Here is a 13,456-nt window from a genome sequence, read left to right on the forward strand (position 1 = left end):
AGTGAAAATTTGGCGTGTCATATTAAAGAGAGGTGGAAACTTATGCAATTAATTATTTTGTGTTTCATATTTGTAATTAATCTCGATTTCTTTGTAGAGATCTGTTTTCACTTTGACACAAAAGAGTTGTTTTTTGTTGATCAGTGTCAATAAAAGCCAAATTACATCCATTGCAATTCAATGTTGTAAAATGATAAAACATGAAAACTTCGGGGGCGGGGGGGGGACACTTTTTATAGGTACTGTATTTATTTAAATGAAATACAGAACAAATTAGCCAATAGTACCACAGTAGTATAAAACCATGTGTATTTCCTAATAGTTATCAATGAAGGAATTCATCCAGAGTAAACACCAAACAAAATTAGCGCAGACACCAATGCAGATAATGGACTACCTTCATACAACGCTATTGATGACTGCATCCTCCAAATTTTCATTTCCATTGTAACACTCAAGATAGTTGTCAATGCCTTCAAATTCTGTGTAGTTCCTAATTTGTTGAAGTTTCATTTTCACTCCTGGCCATTTCTGGCATCTTCAAGCCCAAATGCTTAAAACCGCAGTGAGCAAAACAGCTATAAATTGTCTCACTGCTTATTTCTTGTCAACTATCAGTGACAAAAATCACTACTTTTTGAACACAAATACATGCTACTGATGCTATTTAAAAATTATTTTTAATGTGAGATTTTTCAACTCTACAGATTATGTTTACATGCAGCACACTCCATGAAGGAGTTGTGGAAGCAGCTTCAACATCACTGTTAAATGGAACCCTAATAAATAATTGAAAAGGAATAATTTACAGGGCTACAGGGAAGCAGCATTCATCTGGCATTCAAACTGTGAGTAAAGGGATGCTGTAAGAGTTCATGACACAGGACTTCTATATCTTGTACAGCAGCTTGTGTCACATAAAAAAGAATTACATACTGCCTCGGGAAAATCCCCTTTTCATTAAAGAAATAATTTCTGGACAATTAGATGTTTTGTGCGAAAAGAATTGTCATTGCCTGATCCAACAGCTCAAATAGTGAGCTATTTATGTCACCGGCAGACCATTATTCGAACAGTCTTCTTTGGCTGCAGGGACTTTTCTGATTTAAGATTTATTAAGACTAAAATTCATAAATTCTGGGTCGCTCTTCCTGAAGTACAGGATGGTATTTTAGCTAATTGAACCACTCTCCTTATAAATATTCCTCCTGCATGCATCTTCCATTACAGGTAAGTCACACACTAGAACTTCTCTACTGTGCATATCCATTAGTACATCTGTGAATACATAAAAGTGAATTGGTTCAATAAACAGCTGTAATATCAGGATGGCAATGTCTGTGTTCTCTCTCACCTGTGAAATAGATCTTACTGCTTGTTTCATCAATAGTATGTACACAAGGTTCCCTGACAGTTTATCTAGTAGTATTTTTAAATTCAGAACCAAACAATGTAATGGATTCGTCCTCGTTATAAACATTAAACTGCCTATTAAAATAGATAAAATGCCAGGAAATAATAGACATCAAGATTATTCATTTGTTGGCGTTACCTGTGTAACAGCTGAGTTAGTTCCATCTGTGACTTCCACAGTCATATTATAAGTTGCTCTGTGCTCTGTATCCAGTGGCTTGGCGATTACAATAGTGCCAACACCCTTCTCTATTTCAAATGTACTGTCATAATTTCCACCTGTAAAATGCAACATGGTATAAGCACTATCCAATCAATGAGTTAAAGGCACGCTGAAAAAGGCAATACCCTTTCTGATTTTAGTTTTAAAAATCCAGAATCTTACAACATTCATAGATAATATCATTCAACATGGTATAGTAGAAGGATGACACACAGGTACTAAGTTTTGTGGTTATCTTGAGATAATCTTGACTAATTATACTTATTATTTTACACACATTGAAGAATTTTTATGATTTGCATATGCTTGGTCCCTAGAAGTTACATATTCAATGGGCAAAGTGCTGATATTTCGGTCAGCAGCAATGAAATCATGTTTTTTTTTTCACCTCGAGGAAACAAGCACAGATATTCAGCAGATTCTGTGTGTAAATTTCACCTTTTCCAATGTGGCACCATCTATAAATGATTAAGTCCAAGAAGACAACTCAGGAATTGGAACTGAAATGGAAAGTGAAAAATGAGAGTAGTCTGGCAAGGAATGCAGTCTACAATAACCTCTTTAGATACGTAAAAATAGACTGGTTACAGTTAATGTAGATTCACTAAGGCTATTGTAGGACAACAGGGAAATGGCAGAGAAATTAAATATTTTGTGTTTGCCATCACAGGAAACACAAAAAAAACCTTCCCAGATGGTACAGTAAAGTTTAAGAGTGAATGAGGTGTTCAAAGAAATTATTAGCAATGGGTGGCACAGTGTCACAGCTAGTAGAGTTGCTGCTTCACAGTGCTGGAAATCCAGGTTCATTCCTGACTTCAGGTGCTGTTCACATAGACGTTACACATTCTTCCCTTGATAGCATGAATTCGCTCTCAGTTTTCTAACTTGCCCCCATATCCAAAAAATGTGCAGGTTGGTAGGTTAATTGGCCACTGTAAATTGCCCTAGTGTGTAGGCAACTGTAAGAATATGTGGACAGTGATAATGATGCAACATTCAGGCAATTATAAAGAAGCCATGAGAGCAGCTATATTTCATAACACCAAGGAGACTTGGTAGGTTACCAAAGACTCTTGTAAATTTCTACAGATGTACCGTGCAGAGCATTTTAACTGGTTGCATCACCATGTGGTATGAACGGGCCACTGCACAATATCAGAAAATGTCTGCAGAAAGTTGGAAACTCAGTCAGTTCCATCATGGGTTCTAGCCTCCCCAGCATCTAGGACACCTCCAAAAGGCAACACCTCAAAAAGGAGGCATCATTAAGAACCCCATCACCCAGGTCATGCCCTCTCCTCAATGAGGAGTTACAGGAGCCTTAAGTAACACATTCAACATTTCAGTAACAGCTTCTTCCTCTCTCCCATCAGATTTCTTAAAGGACAATGAACCCATGAACACTACTTTTTTTTGCTCTCTTTTTGCACTTCTTATCTAAATTTTTATATTTACTTTAGTCATAGTCATAAAAAAGTACAGCACAGAAAAAGGCCCTTTGGCCCATCTAGTCCATGCTGAAACCATTTAAATTGCCTACTCCCATTGATCTGCACCAGGACTATCGCCCTCCATTTCCCTACCATCCGTCTACCAGGCATGGCGGGGGGGGGGGGAATTAGGAGGTAAATTACTTGCCACAAGATCTGAACTGATCTTGCAGCCATGGTATTTATGTGACTTTCTGGTGACCCCATTGGTATTAATGGTGCTTGACTCAAGTAATTGTAATGCCATTGAATGTTCAGGATTGGTAGTTAATTCCTCTCTTAGGGTTGGTCATTTTCTCGCCCAGATGTTGTTTGCCACTTTAAGTCAAGTTCATTGTCATTCAGTATATACAGCCCCTCAGGGACCAAGGTGCAAAACACAATACATATATCACAAACAGCACATAAAATAATATTAGCAGATAAAAAGTATGCCTTTGTATAATTTATTAGACTAACTAAAGAAAAAACAGAATAGTAAATCACATTAGATAACTGACCATGCTTGTTATAGACAGAAACAGGTTAACACTAACACCAACTTCTAGAATTCCACCAGAGGCAGGCAGATAGCGGAACACTCACACTTTTCCATTACTAATAATGCAAGTTCAGGGCCTCCATCTTTGGATAAGCCAAAGCCAAAAGCTGGAGATGCCATATCAAAAAGTTCACAACTATACTAATTATCTGTTAATTTCTTCCAAACGGTCAGAAATCTTCATGACTTACCAATAATGGCAGCGATGTACAGATATTAATGAAGTGTTACATAAGTAATGACTGGCAGCAATTGAAATTCAACTGTTTAGAACAAGTTTCAGTATATATTCTATTTGAACATTAAATGCAAAATAAACCTTCATATCCAAAGCAGACTGAAAGTTAAATAATATGTAGACTATACCAGGTTAGAACAGTGATTACATGCAATTAACTTCCCCAAAGCCTCAGACATTGATGAAGATTGTCAAAACAATACAAATGCAGGCTGTGACTATCAGCTTTCACTGTCCGAGAAATGTGTGGATATTTTTGTGTTTGCAAAGCATCAAGAAGCCTGGATTCATGCTATATTAAAAAATGAATGAAAATAAGGAATATTATCAAGTTAACAATAACAAAATAGGCGAAGGTATTTAATAAAGGCATTCAGTCAAGGATCAGCAAATAACAGCAGATTGTATTCGCTTCTATAAATGACTCCCAAGGTTTTAGAAGCTCATAGATCAAAAGTATTAGAATACTAGGTTTTTCTTGTGAAACAAAGTTTTTGTAAAGTTGTTGCCCTTTCCAAGTACCCAGTGATCATGTATAAGCCTCAATTGTTTAGGTCAGTGACTAGTTAGTAGCTAACACCACTGTAAGTTCAGTTCTGTCTTAAAAACCAAAGGCTTTTTTCTATAAGGACCATGAGGGGACAGTTTACATGACACAAATGTACTAATATTGAAGCACTTAAAATTCACTTGTTGAGATATATATACTAGGGAATTATCAGTGCCTTAGAGCTTTGTCAGCGATTCAATAGTGTTGAGGTAGAGAGATAGGGAGAGAGTTGAATTTAGCCTCAGTTTGAATGCAGCCTAAATTTGATATTTCTGAACAAAGCATTCCAGAATAAAAGAAAAAGAATTCATTAACGTCTATAATTAAAAGTCAAGTTTGATTGAAAATTACAGTACACCATGATAGATTTATCACCAATTCATCAAATTAACGAAAAGGAGATTGAAAATATTATGCACTGCTGGCAGCCATATCAGCTAATTTGTCGCAGTCATAAAACTGCAATGCTTAGTCGATCTGTGCATGGTATGATTTTAATTTTAAGCATCTTTCATGATTTCTGATTAATATAACTTTAATTTGTAAGCATATTTGTTATACAAAAATAAAAACAAATTGAACAAATTGAATGCAAACAAATTGACATGCTGCTAACGGATATGAAACTCTAGTCAGAATTTACTTTAAAAATAATTTGCCGAGCCATAGAAGGATTATTAATAATTTTGAATTAAAGCTTCTTTTATTCGAAACACAAATCATTATGCAGATTTTGAACGGTAATGACAATTCAGAAGGCTCAACAGAATATTCCTCTTGGATATAAATTATAAATGATATGCAAATAGATCCGCAAAGTGACTGAGATGCTTTCAGTAATTTTGCTTCAAGTCATCTACAGCCAAGTATCTCTATTGTTTCTAAAGTGACAAAAGAACACACAGATGTTTCAAAAGGATATTTCTCATATAATTAAATTTGTGATGACCCAAGCACACTACATTTGAAGCAAATCATAAAGGTTAAACATATATGTTGTGTCAAGTGACAAAATGAAAGGATACAGTCAAGTTAAATGAATGGGGACAATAACAAGGGTGGAAAGGGAAGGAAGATAGAAGTTAAAAGAAAATTAGTTTCACAGGCACAGCGTGTATTCCATAGATGAACAACAGGAAGATAATAGCACTTTGTTTAATGGATATCTAAAATGGGCATGTAACTACTGAGAGGAATATGACATGGGTTTGACTATTTGACATTTTAGTGTGTTCTCTCAGACAAACAGAAAATAAGATACATGTGGGAGGAGCCACGATGGCATTCTTCAAGCTCATCTGCATACGCAGCTTAATTTCTACCTTTAATGCTTCTCTTATTCCTTTTCAAGGTGGATGGGGTCCTGTCGAAGACCCTGACCTACAGCTACACTCAAACTTTGGTTCTTTATGGTGATGGGACCTGTTCCCAGGGCTCACCGACCGGCCACTTTTCGATATCGCATAGTCACGACCTAGAAGACTAGCACCTTCGGGGTTCCAAGGCTTTGCGACCCCGGAGATGAGCCAATTCTATTCTTTTTCCACCAAATGAAGCATCAAGGGAGAAACTGGAACATCAGACCAGCTGTTGGAGGCTCCGTACCCTTATCACGCGCGCTCTTTCTCTCTCTCATTGGTGGGGGAGAGTTCGTTGCCGATTCTTGAGTTGGAGAACTTGGGGGAAAGAAGCGATGCAGCAGACTTTAACACCCTAAATGAGCGAGTTGTTTGCTTTTGCTGTAAAAGGGTGACACCTCTCTATCCCTTTATTAAGGGGAGAGAGCACCTAGGCTATGTCAAATTGTTGGGTGAACAACGTACATCAAAGTTGCTGGTGAACGCAGCAGGCCAGGCAGCATCTATAGGAAGAGGCGTCAGGACTAACTGAAGGAAGAGTGAGTAAGGGATTTGAAAGCTGGAGGGGGAGGGGGAGATGCAAAATGATAGGAGAAGACAGGAGGGGGAGGGATGGAGCCGAGAGCTGGACAGGTGATAGGCAGAAGGGGATACGAGAGGATCATGGGACAGGAGGTCCGGGAAGAAAGACGGGGGGGGGGTGACCCAGAGGATGGGCAAGAGGTATATTCAGAGGGACAGAGGGAGAAAAAGGAGAGTGAGAGAAAGAATGTGTGCATTAAAAAGAGTAACAGATGGGGTACGAGGGGGAGGTGGGGCCTAGCGGAAGTTAGAGAAGTCAATGTTCATGCCATCAGGTTGGAGGCTACCCATACGGAATATAAGGTGTTGTTCCTCCAACCTGAGTGTGGCTTCATCTTTACAGTAGAGGAGGCCGTGGATAGACATGTCAGAATGGGAATGGGATGTGGAATTAAAATGTGTGGCCACTGGGAGATCCTGCTTTCTCTGGCGGACAGAGCGTAGATGTTCAGCAAAGCGGTCTCCCAGTCTGCGTCGGGTCGTTGGGTGAACAATTAGTTTTTACTGTACTGCAGATCACGGTCTTTACTGAGCGCTTTATTGCTTGCTTGGTGGGTGGAGGGTGCTGATGCTTTTTTTTGCTGAAGTAGTTTTGGGAGGGGGATGGGGAGGGGAGGGTCATTGCTTTACTGCTGCTTGTGTGTCGGGGGAGTAAGGGAGGCTTTGGGGTTCTAACATTTTCACTGTCACTCATTCTCAAACTTCTGTTTTTGTGGATGTCTGTGAAGAACAAAAATTTCAGGTTGTATACTGTACCCATTCTCTGCTATTAAATGGAACTATTGAACATGGCATGTACATTACCAACTGGACTCAGCAGAAGGTCAGTAAGGTGATTAGCTTAAGGAATCTGTAAAATTGAACCTCCCCAACAGAACCGTCTACCTTGTAGAATACCTAAAATTGAGTGCAACTTATTCATACTCTATACATCCTAAACAAATATCATGCATTTCCATACATCAATTTCGATTTCACCTTTGAAGAGCAACAGGCAATTGAAAGACTTTGTTGTTCTCAAAGTAAATTCCACGCATGATCTAGCACTGTTGGTCAATGCGTTCTGTGAAAGTCCCAACATGCACGAGCTTCGCCAGTTTTCAACCACTATAAATCAATGCCAGTAGTGGCTATTTCAGCTCCAAATCGAAAGTAGGAGAGAAACCAACTTAATTAAATTTATGTGAAAGGATCCTTCTCTAAGTTCTCTGATTCAGGTTAAAGGGCTTGCAGTGGATATCACTTATACAGACAGGTTCATTTCTGATCACTCCTGCATCACAGAAACAGGCCATCTGGATCAAGTTACATGCCAACCATCAAGCACTCATGTGTCCAAATCCCATATTATTCCTCCCTTATTCCCATCAAATTCCCTCAGATTCTACTGCCAATCTACACAACAAGGGGTAATTTACAGTAGCTAATTACCCTACTGACCTGCAAATTTTTTGGGAAGTTGAACGCCACAATGATGCAACAGGAATAGCAACAAAATATAGCAACTAGAGTTGCTGCCTTGTGACTTCAGTGACCAGGGTTCTGTCCTGACATCTGATATCGTCTATGTGAAATTTTCACATTCTCCTCATGGTCACGTGGATTTTCTCCAGGTGCTCCAGTTTCCTTCTCACATCTCAAAGAAATGCGGGCTGATGGGTTAATTAGTCTCCATGAATTGGCCCTAATTTGTGGATGAGTGGTAGAATCTCAAAGGGTTAATAGAAATTTGGGAGAATTTTAAACAACAGAATTTTGTTATTAGCATAAATGAATGCTTCATAGTTGGTGTGGCCACATTACACTGAATGGCATTTCAATTCTGTATCAACTCCAGCTCTAAATCCAGAACATCCAAAGGAAATCCACAACCATAGGAGATTGTGCAAACTCCACACAGACAGCACTGGAGGTCTTTCAAGGTTTCTTTATAAATCTTTATGTCCATGATATAAAATGGCTACATAAACTTATTACACAGTGATCATATACTCTTGGCTTGGTCTCCCAGCAGCTATGCTCTGTCCACCAGAACAAGTGGGATCTCCCAGTGGCCACCCATTTTAATTCCACTTCCCATTCCCATTCCAATATGTCCATCCATGTCCTTCTCCATTGCTGGGATAAGACCATACTTAGGATGGAGTAACAACACCCTATATTTCATTTGGGTAGCCTCCAACCTGATGGTATGAACATCGATTTCTCAAACTTCCAGAAATACCTCCACCCATGGCCCCCCTTCACCATTTCCCATCCCCTTGTCCCTCTCTCATGTTACCTCCTTGTCCGCTCATTGCCTCCCTCTGGTCTTCTACTGCTCTCCCCCACCTTTCTTTTTCCTTCCATGACCTTCTGTCTCTTTCACCAATCAACTTCCGAGCTCTTTGCATCATCCCTCCCCCAAGTTTCCCCTATCACTTGCTGTTTGTCTCTCCCCTCCCCCCACCTTTCAAATCTACTCCAGCTTTTTTTTTCCCAGTCCTTCCAAATTGTTTCGGCCTGAAAGGTTGACTGTACTTTTTTCCATAGATACTGCCTGGCCTGCTGAACTCCTCCGGTATTCTTTGTGTGTTACATTACTTTTTGCATATTGATTTGCCATTCTGTCATGTGAACGATAAACAGCATTTATGCCACAGGACTCTGACAATTATGACTCATAAATTTTCTGGATTCTGTTTCATATTACACAGTGATATAATAAACTTTCAAGTGAACTCTGTGTGCTTAAAGGAAGGCAGGAAGCAGAACATAGTGAGTCAGATGCTGAACAATCGGTCTATTATCAGTATTCTCAAAGCTGCATATTTTGTTGGCACCTGGTTAACTTTCCACTGTCATTTAGGTATGTTTCCCCAGAGGGACATTTTCTAGTATTAGCCAAAGACTTGGTGCTACGTCACTCTCCCTTACACGCAGGCATCCTTAATGATTACTATCCACTTGAGTACATATCATTGGGCTACCTGATAAAAAATGTCAGTTTGTGTTATCAAGCCACGTGTTACTGTAGTTCTAGCTTTATATCGATGAGGTACAGTATGATTACATCTAACAAAACCATTGTACAAAATCAAAAAGAATTTAGATTTCAATACTTAGAAGGCAGTGAACATTTACCAATAGTAAAAATGCAACATTAGCAAAGAAAATAGTAACTTTAATGCAACAAGAGGAAATGTGCTTACTTATTGATTATGCCTGGCAATCATGCACACAAGTGGGCAACTATGGCATTTACAAAACTAGTATAGGTTCTGAGAAAGAATTAGTTTTAATCTCCATTTATTTTCTGAAATGATTTGTTATTATTTACCAGTTTATAACAAACCAAAATTTCTTTCAATGTAATTATAAAAACATTTCTATACTAAATTAAACATTGGTTTGTTAAAATATAAAACTCAGTTGAAATGCTTGGTGCAATCCATATCTAACAAGCTATAGTTTCAATGCATTACAGGATAATCGAGTTGTTTGAAGTATACAGTGTCTTGCAAAAGTTTTCAGATCCCAACCCTTTGTTCACATAAATGAGTATTATAACCAGGGATTTTGATCAATTTAACTGAGAGTTTTTATTTGGGAATCACGTACTCCTTTTTTCACAGTAGAGCCCCCAAAAAACAGGGAAAATTGTAAAGCATGAAAACTAAACATTTAAAAACTGAAATGTCAGTTATTCAAAAGTATCCATCCCCCTTTGCTAAGTACTTAGTTGAACAACCTCTCACAGTTATTCCAGCCAGTAGTCTTTTTTGATAAATCTCTATTGGCTTTGCACAATGTGATGGAGTAAGATTTTCCCATTTGAGGCCAAAGACTTGGAGCTTCCTTAGGTCTTTAGCTTGTGGTCAGGTACCCTGTTTGGGCCAGATGCTTTTCATAGATTCACTCTCCTGAAGGCAGCTCACATGCCAGCTTTAGAGACGGAAACCATTGGATCATTAGGGGATATGAGAGTTCATGATGATTCCTCCATGTTTGATGATCCAACCGAGCACAGAAGACATTAAGCTCATCTGGAAGCGAAGGCCTGCTGTCTCCCATGTTATTTGATTTAACTTTGTAAGAGGTGATGGTATTCAAGCCCTGCCACAACTGTCGAGCATCCTTCGTTGATTCAAGTTTGGTCTGGCATTTCTACTTCGCCTGTGAGAACGGCTTTCCTGAGATCATATACGGCCCTCTTTTAATTTTCTTGGTCACTAGACTTGAATGCCTCTGATCTGACTCTCGGCAAATGTCAGATCTCATAGTTCATCTACAGCTTCTAATTGGGGAAGACTCTGAATAATTTCGTGAGGACACACTCATCTGCAGCAGTTTTTATGAATTCAGTTACAATCATTGTGTATTCATTCAGATCCTTAGATGAGTGCTTGAACACAGCCCTGTCCACTGACTCGAAGCAATCCCATAGCCGCTCCCTTGCTTCCTGTAACCACAGTGCTGTTGCCCTAATCTCAGGAGCTTTGCTCTTTAGCCTCTGGCCCATATGCAGGCAGAGAAGGACAGCCAAGTGTCCTGATTTAGCACAATGCAGTCTGGGCATAGAACAGTAGGCACTCCATATCTTAGTATGTCTAGTATGTTGGGACCTCTGATGCTTCAAGCTATATGCTGATGGCAATTGGGCAGTGTTTTCTTCAATCAAGCCCAGATGAAGTCTCCAACTATGATTTAAAATGCATCAGGATGGACTGCTTCTTGTCTGGGGACAGCTTCATGTAGTATCGCGAGTGCTTGATTACAGTCAGATGCTGGTGGGTAGGTCAGGACTGCGGTCAGGATTACAGAGGAGAATTCCCCAGACAAATTGAACGGACGTCATTTAACTGTTGGATGCTAAGAGTCGGGGGAACACGAGTTTGACAAAACTGCCATGTCGGAATACCAACAAGCTTATCAGAAAACACACATGTCCACTTCTGCCTTTTCCAAATCAGCAGTTCAGTCTATTCAGTAAACGAGAAGCCTTTAGGTCTGATCACTGTATCTGGCTGCTCAGAGAAAGCCACATCTCGGTCAGACATAGAATACAACAGTCACAACACGCTGGAGGAACTCAGCAGGTCGGGCAGCATCCGTTGAAAAGATCAGTCAACGTTTCGGGCCGGAACCCTTCACCAGGTCCTGATGAAGGGTTCCAGCCCGAAATGTTGACTGATCTTTTCCACGGATGCTGCCCGACCTGCTGAGTTCCTCCAGCGTGTTATGAGTGTTGCTTTGACCCCAGCATCTGCAGATTATTTAGTATATAGAATACAACAGGATTTCATTTCTCTCTGATAGGTCTTCAATTTTGTTCTTCAGTGACTGCACATTTGCCTACAACATCCCTTTCTGTTTCAGTCTAGCTTGCTGTCCTCCCCACTCCTCCCAGACGCCTTGCTTTCCGCCATGGCGATGTAACTCAATCTTCTTAAAGGTACCTTGCCTCCCTAGTCCACCAGGTCCTTCAGTTGATCGTGAGATATGAAGATCATTGAGTTGATTTAGAAAGTCCATTTGCTCATGGGGGAAGTCACACGTTGCAGATTGTAGTGAGAGTAATTCAAAAGGAGTATATTTAAAAGGATGTTTGGAACAATTGTCTGCAGCCCACACAACATTGCTGATGATCACCAGCACCATTTTTGAATTCTGTAAATACCCTTTTTGTGCAAGACCTTAGAGATTGTGGAGCTATAAATGCAATTTCCACTTGCAGCCACTGACCTCTGCAGCTCACTCAGAGTGACTGCTGGCATCACAGTAGCCTCTCTTACAAGTCCAATTCTTCTCCAGTGACTAAATTTAGAGGGTTGGCCTGACCTCGGCAATGTGGCTGTGGTTTCATATCTTTTCCCACTTTTTCACAATGAACTGCACAGAGTTCCGAGTTATATTCAGCACCTTTGAGATGGTCTTGTACATTTCCCCAGATGTGTGCTTCCCTAATATCATTTCCCTGACTTGCCTTGAGTGCACTTTTGTCTTCAATTTGGTTTGGTTTGTTGAAAATCTACCATATTGTTGGACCTTTTAGAGAGAGTGGGTACTTATTCAAGTAATCCTCCAATCTTCTACATCAACAAAGTGGGTGAGTCAGTAAGGTAATATACAGTATTGTATCAGAGAAATGTTTACCATAGTAATTACAAAGGGGATGAATATTTTTTCAGCTTCACAGCTTTGGTTTTTAATTTTCAGTAAATTGTTGACAGGTTTTGAAATTTTTCTTTTGATTTGACATGATGCAGCTAAAGTAGCTCAAAAATTCTACTTCGATATATTTTAAATTTAGAAAATGAGATAGTAAAATGTTAAAATAGTTGTAGGGGCCAAATACATTTTTCAAGGCACTGTATGTCATAATGCTGGAATTGGCAAAGGTAGGAAAAGAGCGATAAATAAAACTTGCATGTGCTTTTAGTAACATTGAGAGGGAAATAAAAAACTCCAGGCTGTTCAGATGGAAAATCCAGTTGTTAAATAATGAAAATGTTCATGAGATCTGTTGAGACACTGCACTTAATTCAAGCATATTTTATACACTTAACAGAATATGAAACAGTTATCTTACTTTCAGGTGTCCCTTTCTCATTCAGATGATTAATGACAAATTGAAATATACAAGTACCTTCAAAATATATTTTACTGCTCAGTCATAGAAGCTAGTGATATATAATTCATTAAAGGGATTAATGTTTGTCTAATACATAAACATAATCCACTAATATTCAAATGTATTACTCAGTAAAAGAAAAATACTCTTTGAATGCACAGTATAATCCCAAAGAGGGACTTGTTTTGCATTCTTCGATACCTATAGAGAATACTAGTAGTGAAATGCAATCTAATTGCACAAACAACCACTTCTAAAATTAGCATATGTTTTTAATTACATTTATGAATACTATATTTTATAATTCAACAGAAATGAATAAAAGGAGCAAAACTCTGAAGAAGTCTGATGAAGTCATTTTCATTTTGGAAAATTATTCAATTTCCTATCATATGATCTAGATCTTGCAGATGAAAGAGAATAGGAAATATGGGGAAAAAACTGA

The 13,456-nt window shown here is 39.0% G+C and overlaps 1 protein-coding gene across 5 annotated transcripts in view; it reads right to left on the reverse strand.

Annotated features, from left to right (window-relative positions):
• LOC134349486 (protocadherin Fat 3-like) overlaps nt 1-13,456 on the reverse strand; it is a 763,599-nt gene that overhangs the window by 171,307 nt on the left and 578,836 nt on the right. For 4 of the 5 annotated variants that reach the window (XM_063053870.1, XM_063053874.1, XM_063053871.1 and 1 more), the window contains one exon: nt 1,553-1,692. In XM_063053870.1, the coding sequence (XP_062909940.1) occupies nt 1,553-1,692 (140 nt within the window). Of the gene's footprint in view, nt 1-827; nt 1,279-1,552; nt 1,693-13,456 lie in introns of those variants that run through there. The other variant, XM_063053872.1, reaches the window with a different exon arrangement.

The sequence above is a fragment of the Mobula hypostoma genome, chromosome 7 (assembly GCF_963921235.1).
Source record: "Mobula hypostoma chromosome 7, sMobHyp1.1, whole genome shotgun sequence".
NCBI classification, from domain to species: domain Eukaryota; kingdom Metazoa; phylum Chordata; class Chondrichthyes; order Myliobatiformes; family Myliobatidae; genus Mobula; species Mobula hypostoma.